The sequence below is a fragment of the Vigna umbellata genome, chromosome 2 (genome assembly GCF_029865625.1).
Source record: "Vigna umbellata cultivar VRB3 chromosome 2, Vumbellata_1.0, whole genome shotgun sequence".
NCBI lineage: Eukaryota > Viridiplantae > Streptophyta > Magnoliopsida > Fabales > Fabaceae > Vigna > Vigna umbellata.
Genome location: NC_142166.1, coordinates 45,735,086 through 45,754,104, shown reverse-complemented (window position 1 = coordinate 45,754,104; position 19,019 = coordinate 45,735,086). Strand labels below are relative to the sequence as shown.

General features: G+C 34.1%; 2 protein-coding genes across 10 annotated transcripts; both read left to right on the top strand.

Moving 5' to 3' along the window:
* The first annotated feature begins 4,466 nt into the window (after positions 1–4,466).
* LOC124833801 (uncharacterized) lies at positions 4,467–8,134 on the top strand. 6 transcript variants are annotated; one of them, XM_088107078.1, is made up of 6 exons: positions 4,467–4,643; positions 5,990–6,058; positions 6,136–6,770; positions 6,909–7,011; positions 7,504–7,540; positions 7,734–8,134. In XM_088107078.1, exons 3-5 carry the CDS (start codon positions 6,170–6,172, stop codon positions 7,538–7,540), a joined length of 741 nt encoding a protein of 246 aa, XP_087963204.1. In that variant the 5' UTR covers positions 4,467–4,643; positions 5,990–6,058; positions 6,136–6,169; the 3' UTR covers positions 7,734–8,134. The 6 variants fall into 6 exon arrangements, with proteins under 6 accessions (XP_087963204.1, XP_047164313.1, XP_047164310.1 ...); XM_047308357.2 differs by having other exon boundaries at positions 4,469–4,643; positions 6,927–7,011; XM_047308354.2 differs by having other exon boundaries at positions 4,471–4,643; positions 6,136–7,011.
* Positions 8,135–9,845: 1,711 nt separating this feature from the next.
* LOC124833795 (flocculation protein) lies at positions 9,846–18,848 on the top strand. 4 transcript variants are annotated; one of them, XM_047308340.2, is made up of 13 exons: positions 9,846–10,326; positions 10,722–10,786; positions 11,294–11,406; positions 12,310–12,419; positions 12,498–12,628; positions 12,775–12,948; positions 15,780–16,047; positions 16,181–16,260; positions 16,369–16,396; positions 16,716–16,785; positions 17,302–17,387; positions 17,799–17,898; positions 18,261–18,848. In XM_047308340.2, exons 1-13 carry the CDS (start codon positions 10,044–10,046, stop codon positions 18,604–18,606), a joined length of 1,854 nt encoding a protein of 617 aa, XP_047164296.2. In that variant the 5' UTR covers positions 9,846–10,043; the 3' UTR covers positions 18,607–18,848. The 4 variants fall into 4 exon arrangements, with proteins under 4 accessions (XP_047164296.2, XP_047164295.2, XP_047164298.2 ...); XM_047308339.2 differs by having other exon boundaries at positions 12,310–12,422; XM_047308342.2 differs by having other exon boundaries at positions 9,847–10,326; positions 11,339–11,406; positions 12,310–12,422.
* The last annotated feature ends 171 nt before the right edge of the window (positions 18,849–19,019 follow it).

Below are 19,019 nucleotides of genomic sequence, written 5' to 3'. Positions count from 1 at the left end.
TAAAACTCTAATGGTCTTTCATTCTCAAGTAGAGAAGATTGACACATGTGGCTTAGTCTTGGGTGCTTCCAGTATGATCCAAGGCGTGGAAGAGACTAACCTTGTAAGTGTGGTAGGGTGAAATCCATTAATGACTTTGCAAAGCATGGAGGCCACCACAAATGCACAACCTGTCATAGCTCGACAATCATTCTAAGTCCAGACAGTTGGTTTAGGTCTTTGCTTGCTAAGATGTTTGGATTGATGAATGTTACATATTTGATTTAAGTGTGATATGTTATAAATGATATATTAATTGTTTTGTAATCTAACTTACCCTTCTGTTTTTGTTTTTGTTTGTATGTTTTATGTTTTATGTTTTTGTTTGATATGTTATAAATGATATGAGGTTTCTCTAAAGCATAACATTAGATAGAGGAGTCTTTGATGTGTAGCAGCCTTAGATAATTTTCTTGTGTATAGTTTTATTACCACCAGTTTGTAAATAAAGTGAGATTTTATAGTTATTTTGGATGACGGTAAACCTTATTTTCTATCTTTGTTAACTGTTCTTGTTAATATTGGACTTGTAATGACTCTTTATGCAATACACTACTATATTTTTGAGATGTTACCACAAGCACAATTAAAAATGTCAAAATAAGAATAAAATATAAAAATAAATCAAAAATTTACAGAGTAATTGAAAATGTCAAAATAAGAATAAAATATGAAAATAAATCAAAAATTTACAGAGTAATGACTTTTATAAGTTCAATTTGTATGACTCAATAAAATAATATATATTTGGTGAAGATACTTTTTATCTTTTAATTTTTATACAAATTCAATTATTTTTTGTTTTCATTTGGTTCAATTTAATTTTTAAAATAATATAAGTAGATATTTTTGTTATATTCACCTTAGATTTCGGTTAGAATTTATTCATCAAATTACTTCACTTTAAAAGTATAAATATTTTAATTAATTTAACTTTTTAGGTAAAGTAATTTAATGTGTAGATTTTAATAGAAATATTATGTCAATTTAATGAAGATAACATAATTTGATTATTTTTAAAAATTATATGACTAAATTGAACAAAATAAAAATTAAGGATCTAATTGAATTTTTTTTATAAGAATTAGAGAAAGAAAAATATTTTAACCTATATATTTAGTAATATATATTGATATGATATCTTACAAGATGAAGTGATTTTTTTACCACTTTCGTTCAAAATACCTAAGCAATTTTTGTTGGGATTGAGATAACATGATTTAATGATGGAATTGTCATTTCTCAAAGCCACCATTTTTCTCTACTGTGCAACCATCTTCCCACACTGTCACCGGTGCCGCTGGGAGAACGCCACCGCAGCCTTTGGGAGGACGCGACCGCTGCCATGGGAGGACGTCGCCGCTGCTGTGGGAGGACGCCGCGCTGCTGTGGGAGAAGTGCCGCTGCCGTGGGAGAAGCGCCGCTGCCGTGGGAGAAGCGCCGCTGCCGTGGGAGGACGCCGCTGCTGCCATGGGAGAAGCGCCGCTGCCGTGGGTGAAGCGCCGCTGCCGTCGCTGGAGAGGACCACCGTTGCCATGGAAGAACACCACCGTGCAAGCTTCACTGACATTAGGGATTTTTTCAATTTTAGGGTTTCTAAAACAATTAAAGAACCAAAGTGTAGCCTCTGATTTTGGTTTTGGAATGAATAAAATTGTTGTTTTGGTTTAGGAATGAAGAAATTTGGGTAAAAAAAACTGAAAAACGAAGGATACAGGAGAATGGAAAAGAGGAAGAAGATGAACCAGTATGTATTAGATATTTTGAATGAAATTAGATTAATAAATTCAAAGCCAATTAACACTTCATGGATTCTAATGTGAAATTCTTACTTAATTAGGAGGGTGACTCTCATTCTTGATAAATATAGATAATTAGTTAAAAAATTGAATTATATACTCACTCTCTACCTTGGGTATACAGAACCAATTTCTTAATTCTTAATATACGTGTCATCATAATATTGTTATTTATGTATTCAAATATATTAAAGTTTTTTTTAAAAATAAATCATTATATTATTCAAGTATTGGTTGAGTTTAGCGTTTAGAGTTTGTATCCATTAACGACTTGATCTTTAAAAAAATAAGAAACAAAATATTGTAAAAGGATATATTGTGAAAGTATAAACAAAACTATAATCTTAATTATTTGTGAACTTATCTATTTGGCTTAAATAATCATTAAAAAAATTGTAATACGGAGAAGTTACTCAAATGACATTTATATGTATAATGAAATTCTTTTTTATATTTGGTTGAATATTATATTTTACGAAAGAACTATTACTTATCATTTTATTTTAGAAAATATTGTATATAAATATATCAATACTAAGTTTGTTAATTTTAGTGATCAACTAGAAAATGTATTTACTAAATCATTGCAAAAATGTATGTATAATTGATTATATTTGTAACAATAAAAATGTTTGATTTTTATAAATTAAAAGATCAAATACGTAATTAATGTTTTGTAAAGAGGATTAAAAATTGACTTAACTCTTTAAATTTTGTTAAGTCTAGGATTAAAACTGTATAGTATGATATTCGGGACGAACGGTGACAAAGAATAGCCGATCGGTCTATCTATTGTAGCAACACTCGTTAGCTCTACTATAGCAACGCTCGTCAACAAACCAGATTAAATGATATTGGGCCACAACGCTTGTTAACCGGGTCAAACCAGGTAAAAAGGTGTTGGGCCACAATTGGACCAGCATTTAAGTTATTGGAGAAAATATCTGACTAAAGATATTGATAAAGTTGTTTATGAGTAACCGACCGAATTTTAAGGTAAGTCTGTTTATATTTTATTAGGCTTGTGATAAACTATAAATACAGGCCAAGGCTAAAAGCCAGGTACGTTCCACTTACGTTCTATGGACACTAGATAATATTCTATATATAGTGATAATAAAATCAAGATAATATTTTATAGTAATAATAAAATCACTTTCTTGAGAGCTGAGACACCATAACTCACGCCCCTTCCAGAAAAGTGAGCGAACGACATCAATTGAGGATAAGCGAGCGTCCCAAGCAACAAAGACACATCAGCAAGTTCCGTATTTCGGTCTGAATATCTATACCGAAACAAAAACTTACCATATTCTTTGTAAATTTGTACTTATTTTTGTTTTGGTAATCAAATTATTCATTGATTGCATTAAGTAGGGGTGATAAAATGGTTAGTCCAACCCTTGTCAAAATTTAGTTAACTTCAATCAGTATGATACAAAGAAACAATTTCTATTGAAGAATCAAATTATCACTATATTTCTTCCTTTTTCTACTTCTTCTTCCAAGTGCAGGAAAACCCCAAGGAGTTGCGGGTTTTTTTCTACCAATTGGGGCCCTCCCTTCACCACCCCCATGCGGATGGTCTACAGGGTTCATAACTACTCCTCTTACTATAGGACGTTTACCTGGCCAACATTTAGACCCGGCTAAATTTTTCTGGTTTACCTCAACATTTCCCACTTGTCCAACTATTGCCGAGCAATTTTTGGATATCAAACGGACCTCCCCATAAGGTAATTTTAATGTGGCCGTCGCTACAGCACCAACTACTATAGCTAATTGTCCAGTGTTGTAACTCATGGACAAGTGGATTGACCAATATTTTTTTAATTATTTTATTTTACATTTTCTTTTTGTGGTTGATGGGCTTGTATTTGATGCATGTTTCGTCGTATTTTTTATTTATTCTTTCATTATGAATACACGAATAACTTTTGGTTATTTCTTCTTTCACCTTCAAATTTTTCCTTCCTACACCTCGATTGATTATATGAGATGTCAAATTTGCACTTATGGGTTTAAGGAAACCGTCAACGCCGCCTTCACGATGCCTCATTCTTCGGCTTCTTTCATTGCTCCCTCTCCTTCCTCCTTCACCTCTTTCAAATGAACTTTGCCACACATACAAATTAAACCATTAGAAATGAGATTTTGGTATGTGATTGTTTAATTGAAATAAATTACCATAAATAAAATTATAATTAAACTTATTTATTACTTGGTGAGCTAGCCCACCCAATCTCACCTGTGACCCATCAAACTATTGTAGATTGTGGGCTATTTCTTTCTGCACCCAGTCAATTTTCTTTCAGCACCCAATCAAAACTTCTTGAAAATTTCTATCCAGAATAGGAGTGGGTAAAAGTAGATGAGTGTCTTAAAAAAAATATTAAATTGATTTGGTTTAAAAAAATAAAATTCAGAATAATGGAATAGAGGAAGAAATTTGATGAGGTGATGGGAGAAAAACCTCCATTGCCAGGTTTAAAAATCTAACCAAATCCACATTATAAAAGTTATCAAATTGCCGGATCAAATTGACGGATCAGCGGTCGGCCGGACCCATTTTACCAATCTAGTACAAGGTTATATGATTACTAATTCGTTGAGGTTCGGCCATCCCTTTGACTAATGGCACCACTGAAAAGGGCATTTATGTCCCTTTTCTTGAATGTTTGGGGAAAACCTTTACTAAGTTTTTTAGTTGGAATTTGGAGAGGGAAGACAGAGTCCAATGTACCAACCTAACCTACGATCCTAACATCCTCTATCACTTTGACCCAACTCACACATCAATTTCAGGTTATCTTCTACCTCTTCTCAAATCCCACTTTAACTTTTATTTTTTGTCTCCTCTTCATTTTATGTTTACCCATCCTTGTTATGGGTACAACCGGTTGACCTTTTCTTTTCCCTCTAATATACAACTATTCTGCTGCCATTTCATTCGTTTTAATCTGCTAGTTCTATGATTTATCGGCAATAATCTTTGTTTCGGATTGGTCAACTTTGTTATTGATGGACAATCCTGATGATATTTTTTTTTTTTGCATTATTATTAGTTGGACTTCCAAGTTATTCTTGTATTGTTAATTAGGGGATGTTATGTTGATCTGATTGTTTTATTTGAGATAAATATTTTTGTTAATTATGCACTAACTTGTTGTGTCAACATGGCGGTGATGTGGGTATAATTCTATTGGTGTTTTTATCAGAAGTGGGTGATGTGCCAGTTGTACCTTATCAGCTCTATTTGAGATCCTACTCTGGTTTTTGGTTGGTGTCTTTAGATCAGGTTTTGTTAGTCGGTTAGTATTAACTTATTAAGTGCCTGTTGACCACATTTTCATCTGAATTTTTGAGTTTGGACCAATTAAATCCCTGGAGATAGCCTTTTTCCAGTTTCTGGAGATAAGGTTGTGTGCACTTCTTCTACCTAGTAAGAATATTCTAAATCAGACCACCCATTTTTTTTATTGTGTTGATAATTTAGGGTTGTATGTATCAAAAAGTGGAAATACTTGATAGAGTGATCTTGTGAAGATAGCTTTTAGTTTTTACAGTCAACAAACTTTTAGTATTTTTCTTCCTCTTTGAATCCCCCTTATATTTGAAGGGAAGGCAAAAATGGGCGTGAAGGGATTATGCCACCCTTAAGTTAGAAGTCCCAAATTCAGTAGGATAAATTACTTGAATGGTTCTTAAGCCTTGAGATTTTCATATGTAATAGATTGGTCTTTTGGGTTAAACTTTCTTATGCTTAAGTCCTAACAAACTGTATTACATTAAGAGTTGGGTTATGGAATGAGCTACATTGTGGTCCAAATTGAATACCGATAGGTGACAATGTAAGGGGTCCTACATTGAATAAGATAAACTACTTGATGTGGTACTGAAGACTTGAGGTTCCCCCACCTAATAAACTAATGTTTTGGATTGAGTTTTCCTCTTGTACTCAAGTCCTAAGAATTTTTCTTCCCATCCCTTCCGTTTTCAGCTAACCAAACACTATATTACGGTTACAAATAATATTCTTAGTGGTGTGGGTTTATATTTTCTCTGCATTTACAATTTTATAAATTGTGTTTACTATATACTTATGTGTTGTTGGTTTTAAGCGAAATTCAAAATTTGTCTTCTTTTCTTAGGTTTGATCTGAAGTCCAGGATTGCTACTTAGGTTACCAAGTTTGCATCTGCATAACTGAGAAGAGAACAGTAAGGAACATTCAATAGACTAATGCAAACACACTTCTGATTATTTCTATGACGTTAATCTTCTGTTTTGGTTTCAGATTTTGTGATACTGAAGTCTAAAGTGTGCAACATATGGTAGTGCGCATGGAAGATGTTCTGTTGGATACCAGTTGGGAAGATGTAATCTGCCCTATATGCTTGGAAGTTCCTCATAATAGTGTGCTCCTTCAGTGTTCATCTTATGATAAGGGGTGCCGTGCTTTTGTATGTGACACAAGTCAATTGCACTCAAATTGTTTAGATCGTTTTAAAAGAACACAAATGTCCGATGCAAATTCCGTGGCAAATAGTGACTCAGTGGTATCTGATTGTCAATACAATTTAAGTTGTCCCTTGTGCAGAGGTGATGTTTCTGGATGGATTATAGTTGATAAAGCTCGTGTGCATCTTGATGAAAAGAAGCGTTGTTGTGATGAGCAGCAATGTGCATTTGTTGGAAGTTACTCCGAGCTGCAGAAACATGCTCAGCTGGAACACCCTTATGGTTGTCCATCAAAAATTGATCCTGCCAGGCAGCTTGATTGGGAAAATTTTCAGCAGTCATCCGAGATTGTAGATGTTTTGAGCACTATTCATTCAGAAGTTCCACGTGGAGTGGTTTTAGGAGATTATGTGATTGAATATGGGGATGATGACAGTGCAGATGATTTTGAGGACTTCCCTGGAGATGAAGGTAACTGGTGGACCTCTTGTATTTTGTATAATGCCTTCAATAACTTTAGAAGTTCTAGAAACCGAAGAAGGGCAAGAGCTGGTGATCCTAGTAGGGGTAATCGCCCTTTAAGCTCTGATACTTCAAATTCTGATGAAGGTTCTGTAGCATCTGTAGATTATGGCGAGTATAGGCTAGAAGAGATTGATGATGATTTTGTTAGTTCAATTGGCCCTTTGAGGGGTGGCAATGGTTTTCGCAGGTGGGTAGTATTTTTCCTTATTTTTGTTTTCAGTTTTGACATTTCTTTGCTTGTCTTTCTGTTTAACATTTATGAGATTAAAATGAATTTATGTGAAACTTGCTTCTCAAACATCCCAAGCAAATGACTTTCTTCCTTTGCCTTTTGTATTCAAAATCACCATGGTATCCCTATCCATCTTCAGCTACCTAGAATAGTATTCTTGACAGAGTCTGTATTTAGACCTTTAAATGTCAATAATCTGATTTAACATCTACAGATGATAAATTATAAAGTATTACACATAACTGTAAAGCATACTAACGTGGAAAATAAAACATGATCTCAATCATTTATTAATTATTAGCAATCTGGTATGTGTTGTTGTCATAATTGTGCATTTCATAATACCCATTTTTTGTTATTAGGTAGTTAAGTACTTTCTATCCTATTGTGTTTTTCATACTGTCTTTTCTTTTTCGTACATGGTATTTAAAACTATCTAATTTGCAGATCACGGAGACGACATTCTCGTTCCAATGACAACTAGGTATGTCATGTATGCTAGTAACTTTCATTGTCCTTTCTGTTATTGTGGTACAAAGTTTGTGACAACCTTATACTGAGTGCTGATAGTATATTTGTCTGTGTTGCTTGAAGTATGAGAGGTTTGGGTGGTGAGACACTGGTATTTTAAGCTCTTATAGTTTCATTCCCTTAAACGTACTTAATGATTTTTTCAGTATCCAAGCAGATACACTCAACATGAAACCAGTGAGATCTTGATGTAGCTCTGCTGTGACTACTCACAAAGGTTACATTATGGTAATCTTATGCATTTGCGATGAGATAAATTGAAGCGACTACATAACAAAATTAACCATTTAGTTTATTTACTCACCAAAGTGATTCTGCCAGCATTTGCTGTGTTTATTAACTGTAGCAAAATCAATTATTTCTTTCGCTTGTACATAAAACTGCTTAGTTGTGATGTGTTAGAATGACTTTTGAGCAGGGATGTTTCCATGTTACTTAAAAATACTATGTATTTAGCTTCTCTCATTTGTGACCACGTGAACCTTGAAAGTACTTTAGGGTCATGTGGATGAGATTTGAAAATAACAACCTATGCTTTTGTCTGAAACGGCCTTTTAGAAAGTTAAAACTATTTTATGTATGTTAAATCTGTAAAGCATTTTCTTTTTTCTTTTATAATTTGAAGCATTTTTCATTCTTGTTTTAAAGCATTTTTAACTTGTACGAAACGAATAATTCTTTCATGATAACGTTATTTTAAGTTCTTCATCTCACCCACCTCACCCACGAGGTGGTTTCGTGCTCTTGGTCAGGTTAGTAAGTGCTCTCAAAATGTATTTTTAATTTGGTTATTTAAAATTAGATAAGAATTAAAAATATGAAATTTTATATACACTGAAAATTTGAAAACAATCGGTCGCTATTTTACATAAAAATTAAGAATATAAAATACGAGTTAAATAATTTTTTTTATAATTATTAATTTATATATTATACTAAAATACTTTTGGGAAATTCTTTCTTTCTAAATCTTACATAATTGAAAAACCGTGCATTGTTTTTAGTATACATTCTAATTTCACATGTTTTACAAAGTAAATTTTATAAAATATTATATATATGTATATATGTGTGTGTTATGTATGTATATTTGTAAAATAGTTTAAAAAGGATTATATGGAGGAAATCATGTAATTATTTTTAGCTGTTATCGGGTTACTTGAGACGATAGACTTGCATATTTTATTAAATAATTAAATTATTTTAATATAATAAAGGATATTATTTAATTAAAGGATAACACTGAAAACCATTATAGAAATATGTATTTCTTTATTATGGTATACATGACATAATTATTAAATTATGTATATATATCTGTATATAAATTAAACTATAACCTAATATGTATTAAAATATGTTTGCTATCTTATTCTCATTTATGAGTATTTAATTGCTCAGTTTTAAAAGGACGTATCTTATCCTTTCATTATTTACTGAATGAGAATTGAATTAACTAGCTATCTTTTACTTTTAATAATTAAAAATAAACAAAAAGTTTATTAAAATTATAATTACGCGTATTTTTAATTAGTTGATTATATGACAACTTTTAATCCGAAAACCATAGGTCCCACCCTAAAATATAATTAAACTGGAATGAAGATAAGTAGACTCTAAATTAACCCAATAAACAAGAATTCCCACTTTATACAGATTTAATTTGCATGATAATGTGTTTGAAGATTCTGTTTTAAAGTAACTGAAACCCAAGACAAGGACACGAAGAAACAAAACTTCCTTAATAAACCAACATTAAATAAGGGGTTGCTCTTTGTTCAATTTTTTAACGTACATTTATTAGGGATTTTATGGTGTGTAATTCTTTTTGTGTCTTTATTTATAACAGATGGGTTAAAATTTTCTTTAATTTTTTCTGTATATTTTATCTGTATAGTTGTCAATCTCCTCTAGTCTATACTTATATTTTTATTTCTGAATTAGATTCGGTTGTTTAAAAAACTATAAGTAGAAAAAAAAGAAACTAATCACATTATTAACTAACTCATATTTGTAACAATTTAATATTAATAAGTTATATATTATTATCAATTTTTATTTTAATTGTATAAAAGTAAAACGTAGTTCTTTTAGTGCAGTTTTGAAAACACATGAAAGTTTATTCCCACAAAGATACCTTCGGAATTTAGCCTCCAAAGGAAATAAATTAGAGACCCTTCACCAACACACATGCTTTTTATTTATTTAAATAAAATCAAAGACAACATTTATCCTGGCCCACACACTGAGGATAAAAACAAATATTAAATAAAAGCAGAAAAAGAAAAAAAAAAGGAAAAAAACCAATAAGCGGAAGGTAACCGCTGCAACAATCGGCTTCTGTTTCGGGGAAAAGAGGTTTTGGATTCGAAGAGAGAAAGAGTGAAGTAAAGTGCTGTTTCGGAACTGAAGATTAGAAGCTCTGTTACGGAACAAAAGCACTTTCCGAGTGCTCTATGGCTTCCGCTCCCGGATCTCGATCCGGCGGCAAAATTCTCCGAACGCGACGGAGCACCACCGCGAGGAACCGCACTCCTTACGACCGTCCCGCCCCGGCCGAGGCTCCAAGTCCTAACTGGCTCTCGCGTTTCGTATTGTCTCCCTCGCGTTTAATTGCCTCTGGCGCAGGGAAAATCTTCTCCTCTGTTTTGGATCTCGATAATGCTTCCCCGTCTTCTTCTTCTTCTTCCTCCGCTGCTTCCTCGTCTCCCTCCTCATCTTCTAACAATTCCGACGCTGGTAATTACTGTTATCATGCAAACTTCTGGAACCGTTATACTCCCGTGCTTGAAATACTAGGGTTTCTGTCCTTTTTGGTTTTAATCTCGTTGATGTAGTGGTTTTATTTTGTTTTGACTTTTCGAGCTTGTGTGCGTTGACTCTGGTTGTAGTTGATATAGGTTTGGTAGATCTAGTATTCGAGGTAGGAGTAGTACCTTGTAAATTGTAATTATGGCTGTTTTAAAGTGCTTAGTTGGATTTGGGAAATTGTCGAAGTTGCGTGAATTGAGCTTTAAGTATATGGGTCATGGTCGCGCGTTGTTGAAAAACTAATTGTGTACGTTCTTTGGTCTTTGACATTGTTGTTGCTGTTGACCCCTACTAAACGATGTGGTTGGTGCCTAATTTTGCAGAGGAAGTTGGTACTTTCGATGATGAAAACGATAAACGGTCTGAAGGTGATGTGGCATTGAGCAAGGTAGTTGACTCTCTTTTATGTTATCCTTTGCTTGATTGAGATTTAGGCTCTCTTTTTTTCGTCTAACTAGTTATTTTCATTAAGTGTTAAAATGGTTTGTAATTCGTGTTAGCTAGTTTTTCCTTTGTTTTCTTATTACTTATGAGATTGAAGTTCTTTTACTTGTTAGGCATGCTGTGCATGTTGCCGCATGCAATCACGTATACGTTGCAAAGACATGGCATTGCTCTTAATATGACCTCTTAGACAATTTGCTGTTCCAATAACTTATGGGCCTTTGGAAGTTTTAGAAGGCTTAACTCCTTTCAAAGTATCCCCTCAAGAAATAAAATGATTAGTGAACCTTCAGGATTAAATTATCACTTTTAGAAATGCATTGGCCTTTAAAAGTATTGCAGATTGTGTTTCCATCCAGTTAGAGACAGTTTTCATATGTTGTTGTCTTCATGAGTCCCCTGGTTTTATCTGATAGCATTGCACATTTTGTATTGACATCTGCATTGAAAGGATGGAACATCAGGACTGATCAATTTTTCTGTAAAGGAGCTTCAGCCATTTGTTGGGAACAGCAAGAACAAGCATATCATTGAGCAGCTTATTCTGAAGGAATCATTCTCCAGGTACTGAAGAATTTATATTTTGACATGTGGGATGTTCTTTTGTTTTTTATTTTTTCGTCCATTTTATCATATGGTAATATGTTGAAAGTTCTTTATATCTTTTTGTCAACAATGTAATTTTCTGTAGTTAAATAAGAAGGCACTACATGCATGCATTGTGGTTTTTGGGCTTTCTATTGTTTTTCACAGAGTTGAATTTTAAATTAGCAGTAATTTTAGCCTCTAATATGATTCTATTACATATTTATCTACCTGTATACCATGATTATAATCTAGAGTGCCTGATGGTAGTGGTCAAATCAGAAGATATTTCTGCCCTTGGTCAAATTTTGAATTTATGACAAAACTTGACAGCATTGTTTGATTTCAAATTATCGTCCAATCATGTACATAGTTGGTGATTTTAACTTGGCCTAAGTTTGGGACTTTCAAAAAATAAGCATTAACCTGGGCCACAGAACATGATCATATAACGAGTACTGTGCTGCACATATCAGGGATGGATTTGATTCCTCTAAATTGAAGGGATACAGTTTAGAAGGTGAAATGCAAAGTTATAACTGATTCAATGACTGGTTGATATTGTGGTAAAGTGCATGTGCTTGGATAACATTATGAAGTTGTTAAAATCTCAAATGTTGATTTTTCTTTTTCAATCAACAAATATCCACACTTTACCTTTTAAAGTTCACCCTTCATGTCAGAAGAGCCAAATACATTAATTATGGTACTAAAATTTTCGGACCTTGAGATATATATATGTTGTATAAACATGAGAGTGGAACTGCATTTATAAAAATTGTAAGATCAAGAGTTTGAATTTTAAATGTTTGCTTGAACTGCATTTACTCTTTCCTCAAGTTGTGTGGAATAAGGTTCTAATACAGTTTAATAATTGATCAGGGAAGAATGTGACAGATTGATAAAAATAATAAGATCAAGAGTTGTAGATCCTGCAAATGATGATAATGGAGATAAGAGGCCAACAGATATACTCAGCAAGACTCCTGGAAGTGGTATTCTCTACATACAAAGCTCAGTTATAACATGTTACTGTTTCCTGACCATGGATTTTTATTTCTTAAATACAGATTCACCTGATCTCCATAGTGCTGCCATTATGGAGGCAAAAAAATGGTTGCAGGAAAAGAAGTCAGGATTAGATACAACTTCTGTTATAGGTTATGGAAGTCCCAGCTTGAATTTGTTTGCATTACCACAGGTTAGTGACTCTCTGTTTGTGGAGAAACTATACTGATTTTTGTACATGCTATCTCCTTCCCCTTTTCTCTTCACATAATTTATATCACGGTAACATGATTTCACAATAAAGGTTTGTTTTAATCTGTATGTGTGGCTGTTATGCAGGATCCCAAAGATGAAGGATCACCGGTGGATGTGGCCAAGTCATATATGCGCACACGCCCTCCATGGGCCTCGCCTTCTATAGACCACCCCAATTCTCAAACACCATCTGGTGTTCAGCTCTTCAAAGAAGAAACACCATATCTATTGGGAAACAATTCTACACCGTCCTCCAAGGTGCTATTTAATGTGTGGTTTTTACTTTTGGAAGTTGCATATATGTCACCTTTATCTTTACTAGAAATTTAATTAGAGAATTGGGTCCTACATTTTATTAAACACAGTTTATTATTATTACAGAAATTCATGAACTTAAAATTTTTATAGTTAATATAGATTGAGTATCAGACAACTGAACAAGTAGATGGAAAGGATTTATTTTATTCTTTGCAGAGTTGCGCATCATTATGTTTGGCGGTCTTCAGAAGTTGTGAAAACTGAAAAATATAATGTCTGAGGAGTTCTGTTATGGTCCATTAGTTTGGTGGTCCAATATACTTTTCCCTCTTATCAGGTTATTGTGTTATTATTTTTCCCAAATCTCTAGAAAAAAAACTCCTTGTATATCACATTAATCTCTATAACAAATTCTCCCATCTTTTCTAAATGTATTGTTAGAATTGAGAAGACAGATGGGTCTAACTATTCCCCTTGGGTTTCCAAAATCTAGTTATGGTTAAGTGGTTTGGGCTACAAATCTCATCTTACTACAACTATTGCATTTATTTCAACAAAGCAACATGAACAATGGATAAAGATTGATCTTAACTATGCAGTGTTATTAACTTTTCACACCTTACTTAAGCCTATTTTCTTTTTCTTCATAAGTAGACGTGTGCATAAGCTTGGAGTGAGACCCGTGTTCTTTATACCAATGACACAACATTTGTATGATGTGTGTCAAGAACTTAACACTTGTTGGTCCACGATAATTTGAGGGGCATATGCCTACTTATCTTGGGTGACTTAATGCTGCCTTACATTACTTTAACGAGCTCCTTCCACCATTTGCAAATGTGTAGTATTTTTTATGACCTTCGGTTTGTATTGCTTGCCACAAGAGTATGTTGCTACCTGTGATCAAATTTGGAATCATCATTAAACCCTACATTGATTTCCACATCATCTGTGCTCCTCCATATTCCTTAGAAAATAAACATGGAGACACATACTTTGTCTTTGGGGGAAAACACTTCATTTATACTGCAAAGTGATAACTCTGGATGCTCTCGTACATGTAATTCTAGAAATCATTTAAAATGTGAACATTGTCACCTCATTGGACATACCATTGATGGTTGCATGGTAGACCTGTTCACCCAATATTGCATGGACAACTACTATTGAGTCACATGTTGCTCTTACGCTACTGGTTCATCTATCTCCAACATATGAAGACTTTATCAAATGGTGTGTTACAGGCCAATCCACTAGTAACACTGCTTTGTTCAGGTGTTTTGACACAAGATGATTCATGAATGATACCCTGCGTACTACAAAAGGAATTAAGTCATGATTAAAATAATCTTGGGCATTATTAGATCTAATCCTCTTAATGCTAACACCAAATTGATTTTTTACCATTGAGAAAAATCATTGAACAACAGAGCTAACTTTTGATTTTTGTTTTAGAGGATGACCCATGTAACCCTAGTACAATCATCACTGAAGGTAATAAACCAATGAGCACCAAATACATTCAAGGACATTTGAGGGACCCCACACATAAGTATGAATTAAATCGAAGGGAGAAGTGCTCATTGTGTTTGCCAAGTTCACACACTTCACAATGAAAACTCTCCACATCTAATTTCTTAAGTAGGGAAGGAAATAGCAATTTTATGACTATAAAAGAAGGACGACAATGTTGTAGAAGGACCTACTCATTGTTGATGTTTATTAAATTAAAGGAAGAGGAAAAATTGTTGCTAATATTGTGTGGTTTTGGGCAAAGATTTGTTGCCAAATAATAAAGTCATTCCATTATCTAACATGTCCAATCATCTTCCATGAATGCTTGTCCTGTAGCCTACAAAGATCATCATAAAAAGTATTACATGATATGTCTTTAATGATTTTTTTTAAATATTTTCTTATTGCTAGGGCAAGGGGTGTAGGAGGAGAAATTTATAGGTAGGGGAGTCGTGTGATTAGTGGCACCCGAGTTCATCATCCAACATTCATTATAGAATCTTTAAGACATTGAGTCCAACAACAAAAGGAGAATTTCCAAACGCACCTGAATATGAACGTGCTAGACAACAAGTACCTATTGGTTTATCAAACTTTTTGAGAAACAATCTCATTTTCTCTATTTCATCTTGATTGGGTTGAATCAATTCTCCTCTATATTTCAACAATTATGTATGCCTGCCCTCCCTTTTTGATGTTGTCTCCTTTATTTCCCACTCCTTGTTATGGTTTTCGGGAGCCCAATCTCTGTTGGGTGGCTTCCCATGAGTGTAGGATTTATTTTCCCCTATTTCAGCTGTTGTATCTGTTAGGAATCCAAGTGAGTCTAAGTCTCACATTGGGTAGAAATAAGAAAGTGGAGCACCATATAAAGGTGAAGACCCATTAACCCATTGTCTTAAGGTTTTGGGTTTTGGATTAAAAGTGATGTCAATTTCTTATGTGGTTGAGCTCAAGTCTTATTGGTGTTGTATCTTCTCAGTGAACTTCCTCCTTGATAAATCTAACAACTTGTATCAGAGCCGATGATTATTCTTGGTGACTGGCTCAACGAGTACAATGGTCTTTATATTGAAAGTCTTTCTGGCAAGAGTTCCAGTTAAGCATGTCTCATTAAAGATGAACTGTGGTACAAAAAGGGGTACTCGTGGTTGGGAAATATAAGAGTTAGTCAATGGTATAGGGCTTTAAACATTTAGTGTACCTCACGTAATTACTTCTATCAATCATTGCTGGTTCGTCATTTGGATAGATTGAGTTACATTGTTAAAATGTTGTGCTTATGGATTTTGGTTTGGGCTGATGCTGAAATGCAGTTGAAGAGGGATTCTGCTGCTACTGGTTCATGGAGTATTCAGGATGAAATTCGAAGAGTAAGATCCAGGGCAACAGAGGATTTACTTAGGACACTTCCCTCCTCTAAAATTGATTGGTCCACACTTGGCGTGGAGAATAAAAATAATGTAGACTCTTCAGCTATTGAAAACATTGGAGCTAGTTTGTCAGAGAGAGTACATAATTCTACAAATTTAGTGGATGCATCTGCTAACATGGTCAGAGGATTTGGTTCTCAGGTCTCTCCAGGTATGATTCTGCTGTTGTAGCAAGCCTGTTGGTTTATACTGATAATAAATTGTTTTATTGGTAAAACATATTTATTCCTTAAAACATATAAAGTATGTTCGTGCTTTACTCATTTAACTTCATTTCCCTTCAGATTTGGAGAGTAAACAGGATGGGTCCAAACCTGAATCTGTGCTGTCTTATCCGGTTAACATTGATTTTGAACAGAATCAGGTGCACATATGCATTGGAGTTTATATAACAGCCCCCCTCCTTTTAATACATTGAAGATTTTTTAAAGTTAAGCTCTATTTTATGCTAATACGATTTTCTTTTCTTCAGGTCTCTGTTGATGTTCAGCAGACAAAAGGTAAACTGCCGCCTATTACAGATCTATTCTGTTAGTCAAATTTGTGTTAAAATCAAGGACATTTGTTGATTATCAATGCTTTTGATTTTGATATATTCATGAGAGTTATAATTCGGCAATTTGACACAAACATTGTTCTCTAATTGTTATTATTTTAGATCTGAGAAGTGTGATTTAATTACTTACATGTATCAATCCGTTATTGTTCTTTCTGTTAACCCGACTAGCAGACATCCTTTTTCATGCATTGTGCAATAGTTTTATTCCCCCATCTCTCAGTAGAAATTTTACTTTGCTTATGGAAATCCATGCCACATAGGTACGCAAGATGACAGCAGAGAAATAACTACTTCGGGACTTCAAGATGGGTCCTCAAGTGATATGTACAGGTTTGAGTATTTCTATCGTATCACTTATGAATGAAGTTGTGTTTGTCTGTTTATTCAGGTTAAGTTTTTTTCTCATTTACTTTCTAATAGTACCTTATTCTCGATTCCCATTTCCAACTGTCTTATGAGGCATTTAAGGTCCTTAAATTGTTTGATATGTTCACCAACTTTTTGACATTTTCTTTAGGCTGATATTTGGAGTGTTTAGCTTTCCTTAATTGCAAAAATTACCCTTAGTGTGCGACACTGTTTGAAACTGATGACTGTCTTGACTAAAGAGCTCTTTGACGTTCCTGGCATTTGATTATTGTTGACCAACCTAGAAATTTTGCAAGTCTAGACACGTACCCCTTGCAAACTGACAATAACAGTGACAAACTATGTTGAGTTTAATCCTGTCAATGTTTTTGTTACCAAGAGTCCCATGTGCGTAGATCTAGACAAGCTTTTTGTATGAATTCTGGTCCTGTATATTATTTGTATTCTAATCGTAGCTTTTCTTTGAATGTTAAACAGGGGTGACGGACTGGTTAAAGTCAATGGCATCAATGACACAAATAGGCCAGGTCATCAGCTAGACTCAGTTGAAGAAACTAAAGAAGGTATGAATCAGTCACTTTGGCTATCTTATGATTAGAAAACATGCTCAGTTGATTTAATGTGTTATCTGACAACTTGTAGTCACACTTGTTAAAATGCTATTTGCGAGACGCATTATTAGTGTTTAGCAATGTACCATGAACCATTGCACAATGCTAAGGGTTCAGCTTTGCAACCCTTCTGAGTTCTCGTTTAGCTAGGGTATGCTATGCATATGTTACTCATTTTCATGAGGATGTATGTACATAGATCAGGGTGGTAGTCTACGAGACCTTGCTTGGTTTTGTAGATCATGGTGTTTTCCTTTTGTTCGATTATGATAAATTTCTCCTTTGTGATCTGGAGTTTAATATTTTATTCAATATTCTCAATTTTGTATTCATCTTATATGCTGATCCTTCATTTAAATGCAGCTACAAATTCTAGATTACAAGATAGTAACCACTTAGTAATCAAAGAGAAGGTTGGAGCAGAAGATGAATTGGCAAATGGGTTCCCCTCTTCAGAGCCAAGGTAAATTTTGGTTCACAGGCTTTTCTTTGATGTTGAACTTTCTTAAAGTAAAACCTATTTATATATAACCTTGGTGCCTTTTACTTTTAGTTGATCAGTGGAATGTAAAATTTTGGGTTAAATTATACTTTTACTCAGTACTAAGTTCAAATTTCCAAGAAGCCTCGATTCTCAGTTGCCAACCTTAATCCATTGCGAAATTTAGAATGAACAATTTTTGTAATTGACTTGAAATATGTGGGAACATCAACTGACTTTTTCCCCACCTGTCTGGGAAAAGAAATGCTGGTCTTCGTTTCTTGTTATTACAGTTATCAAAATTAGTAAATCTAAATTAATTCTGCCATTTTCCTGTTTGCTAGTTTCAATGCAGCTCAGGTTACTGGACAGAACACAAAAACATTGGAGTACAAGGAACTCAATACAAATGATTCAAGTCAGGAAAGGACAGCTCAGGTTGTTCTTGAGCAAGAGGCTTGCAAGACATTGCGTGAATCAATGGACGTGCCTGATGTAATTGGGGACGCTGACGGTGTTGCCTCTGGTTCGCAGAACAGTTCCAGCGTGTACGAGGTTCATCAAGATACTTCCCAGCTGGTTGTCGAATCAGGTTTGCCAGCCACACCAACTAGCATTGCTAAGCAAAAGGGAAGAAGAGTGACAGCCACATATAACAGCAGAAGGAGCAGGAGCAAGGGTGTCAAATGATGCCCATTGTTGTATTTTGTATCTTAAATTGTAAGTTACCATTAGCTTAGAAAGTAGGGATTATGCAGGACTGTGAGATTAATTATATTCAAGAGTATATACGTCTACTTGGACAGGTTTATTTTTTCTTTAATTTGTTCTTTCCTGTCTGTTTTTTGGGGTGATTATTACGTTCACGGAAATCTGGTTCTGGAATTGGAATGTATTTGCTGTATAAATGGTTAAATAGCGACATTTTTTAACCCTGGTAAACGAATCTCTGGAACTTTACACTCACTCGAACTAGTTTGAGTTTCATTAAAGGCATTTGCACCAATCGTTTGACTCCACAGAAGGTAAGAAAGGAGGGTGGATAAAAAGAAAGTAAGAAAATTGTATGTGATTTTTTTTTCTTTGTTACGAGAAGGAAAGGG

Bases quoted from the DNA above. Each gene is read 5' to 3' on its own strand.
- LOC124833801 (XM_047308354.2), top strand. From the start codon at position 6,170: ATGGTAGTGCGCATGGAAGATGTTCTGTTGGATACCAGTTGGGAAGAT. The intron at 7,012-7,503 runs GTGGGTAGTATT...TCTAATTTGCAG, and splicing joins GGTGGCAATGGTTTTCGCAG to ATCACGGAGACGACATTCTC.
- LOC124833795 (XM_047308339.2), top strand. From the start codon at position 10,044: ATGGCTTCCGCTCCCGGATCTCGATCCGGCGGCAAAATTCTCCGAACG. The intron at 12,949-15,779 runs GTGCTATTTAAT...GCTGAAATGCAG, and splicing joins ATTCTACACCGTCCTCCAAG to TTGAAGAGGGATTCTGCTGC. The intron at 16,786-17,301 runs GTTTGAGTATTT...AATGTTAAACAG, and splicing joins TCCTCAAGTGATATGTACAG to GGGTGACGGACTGGTTAAAG.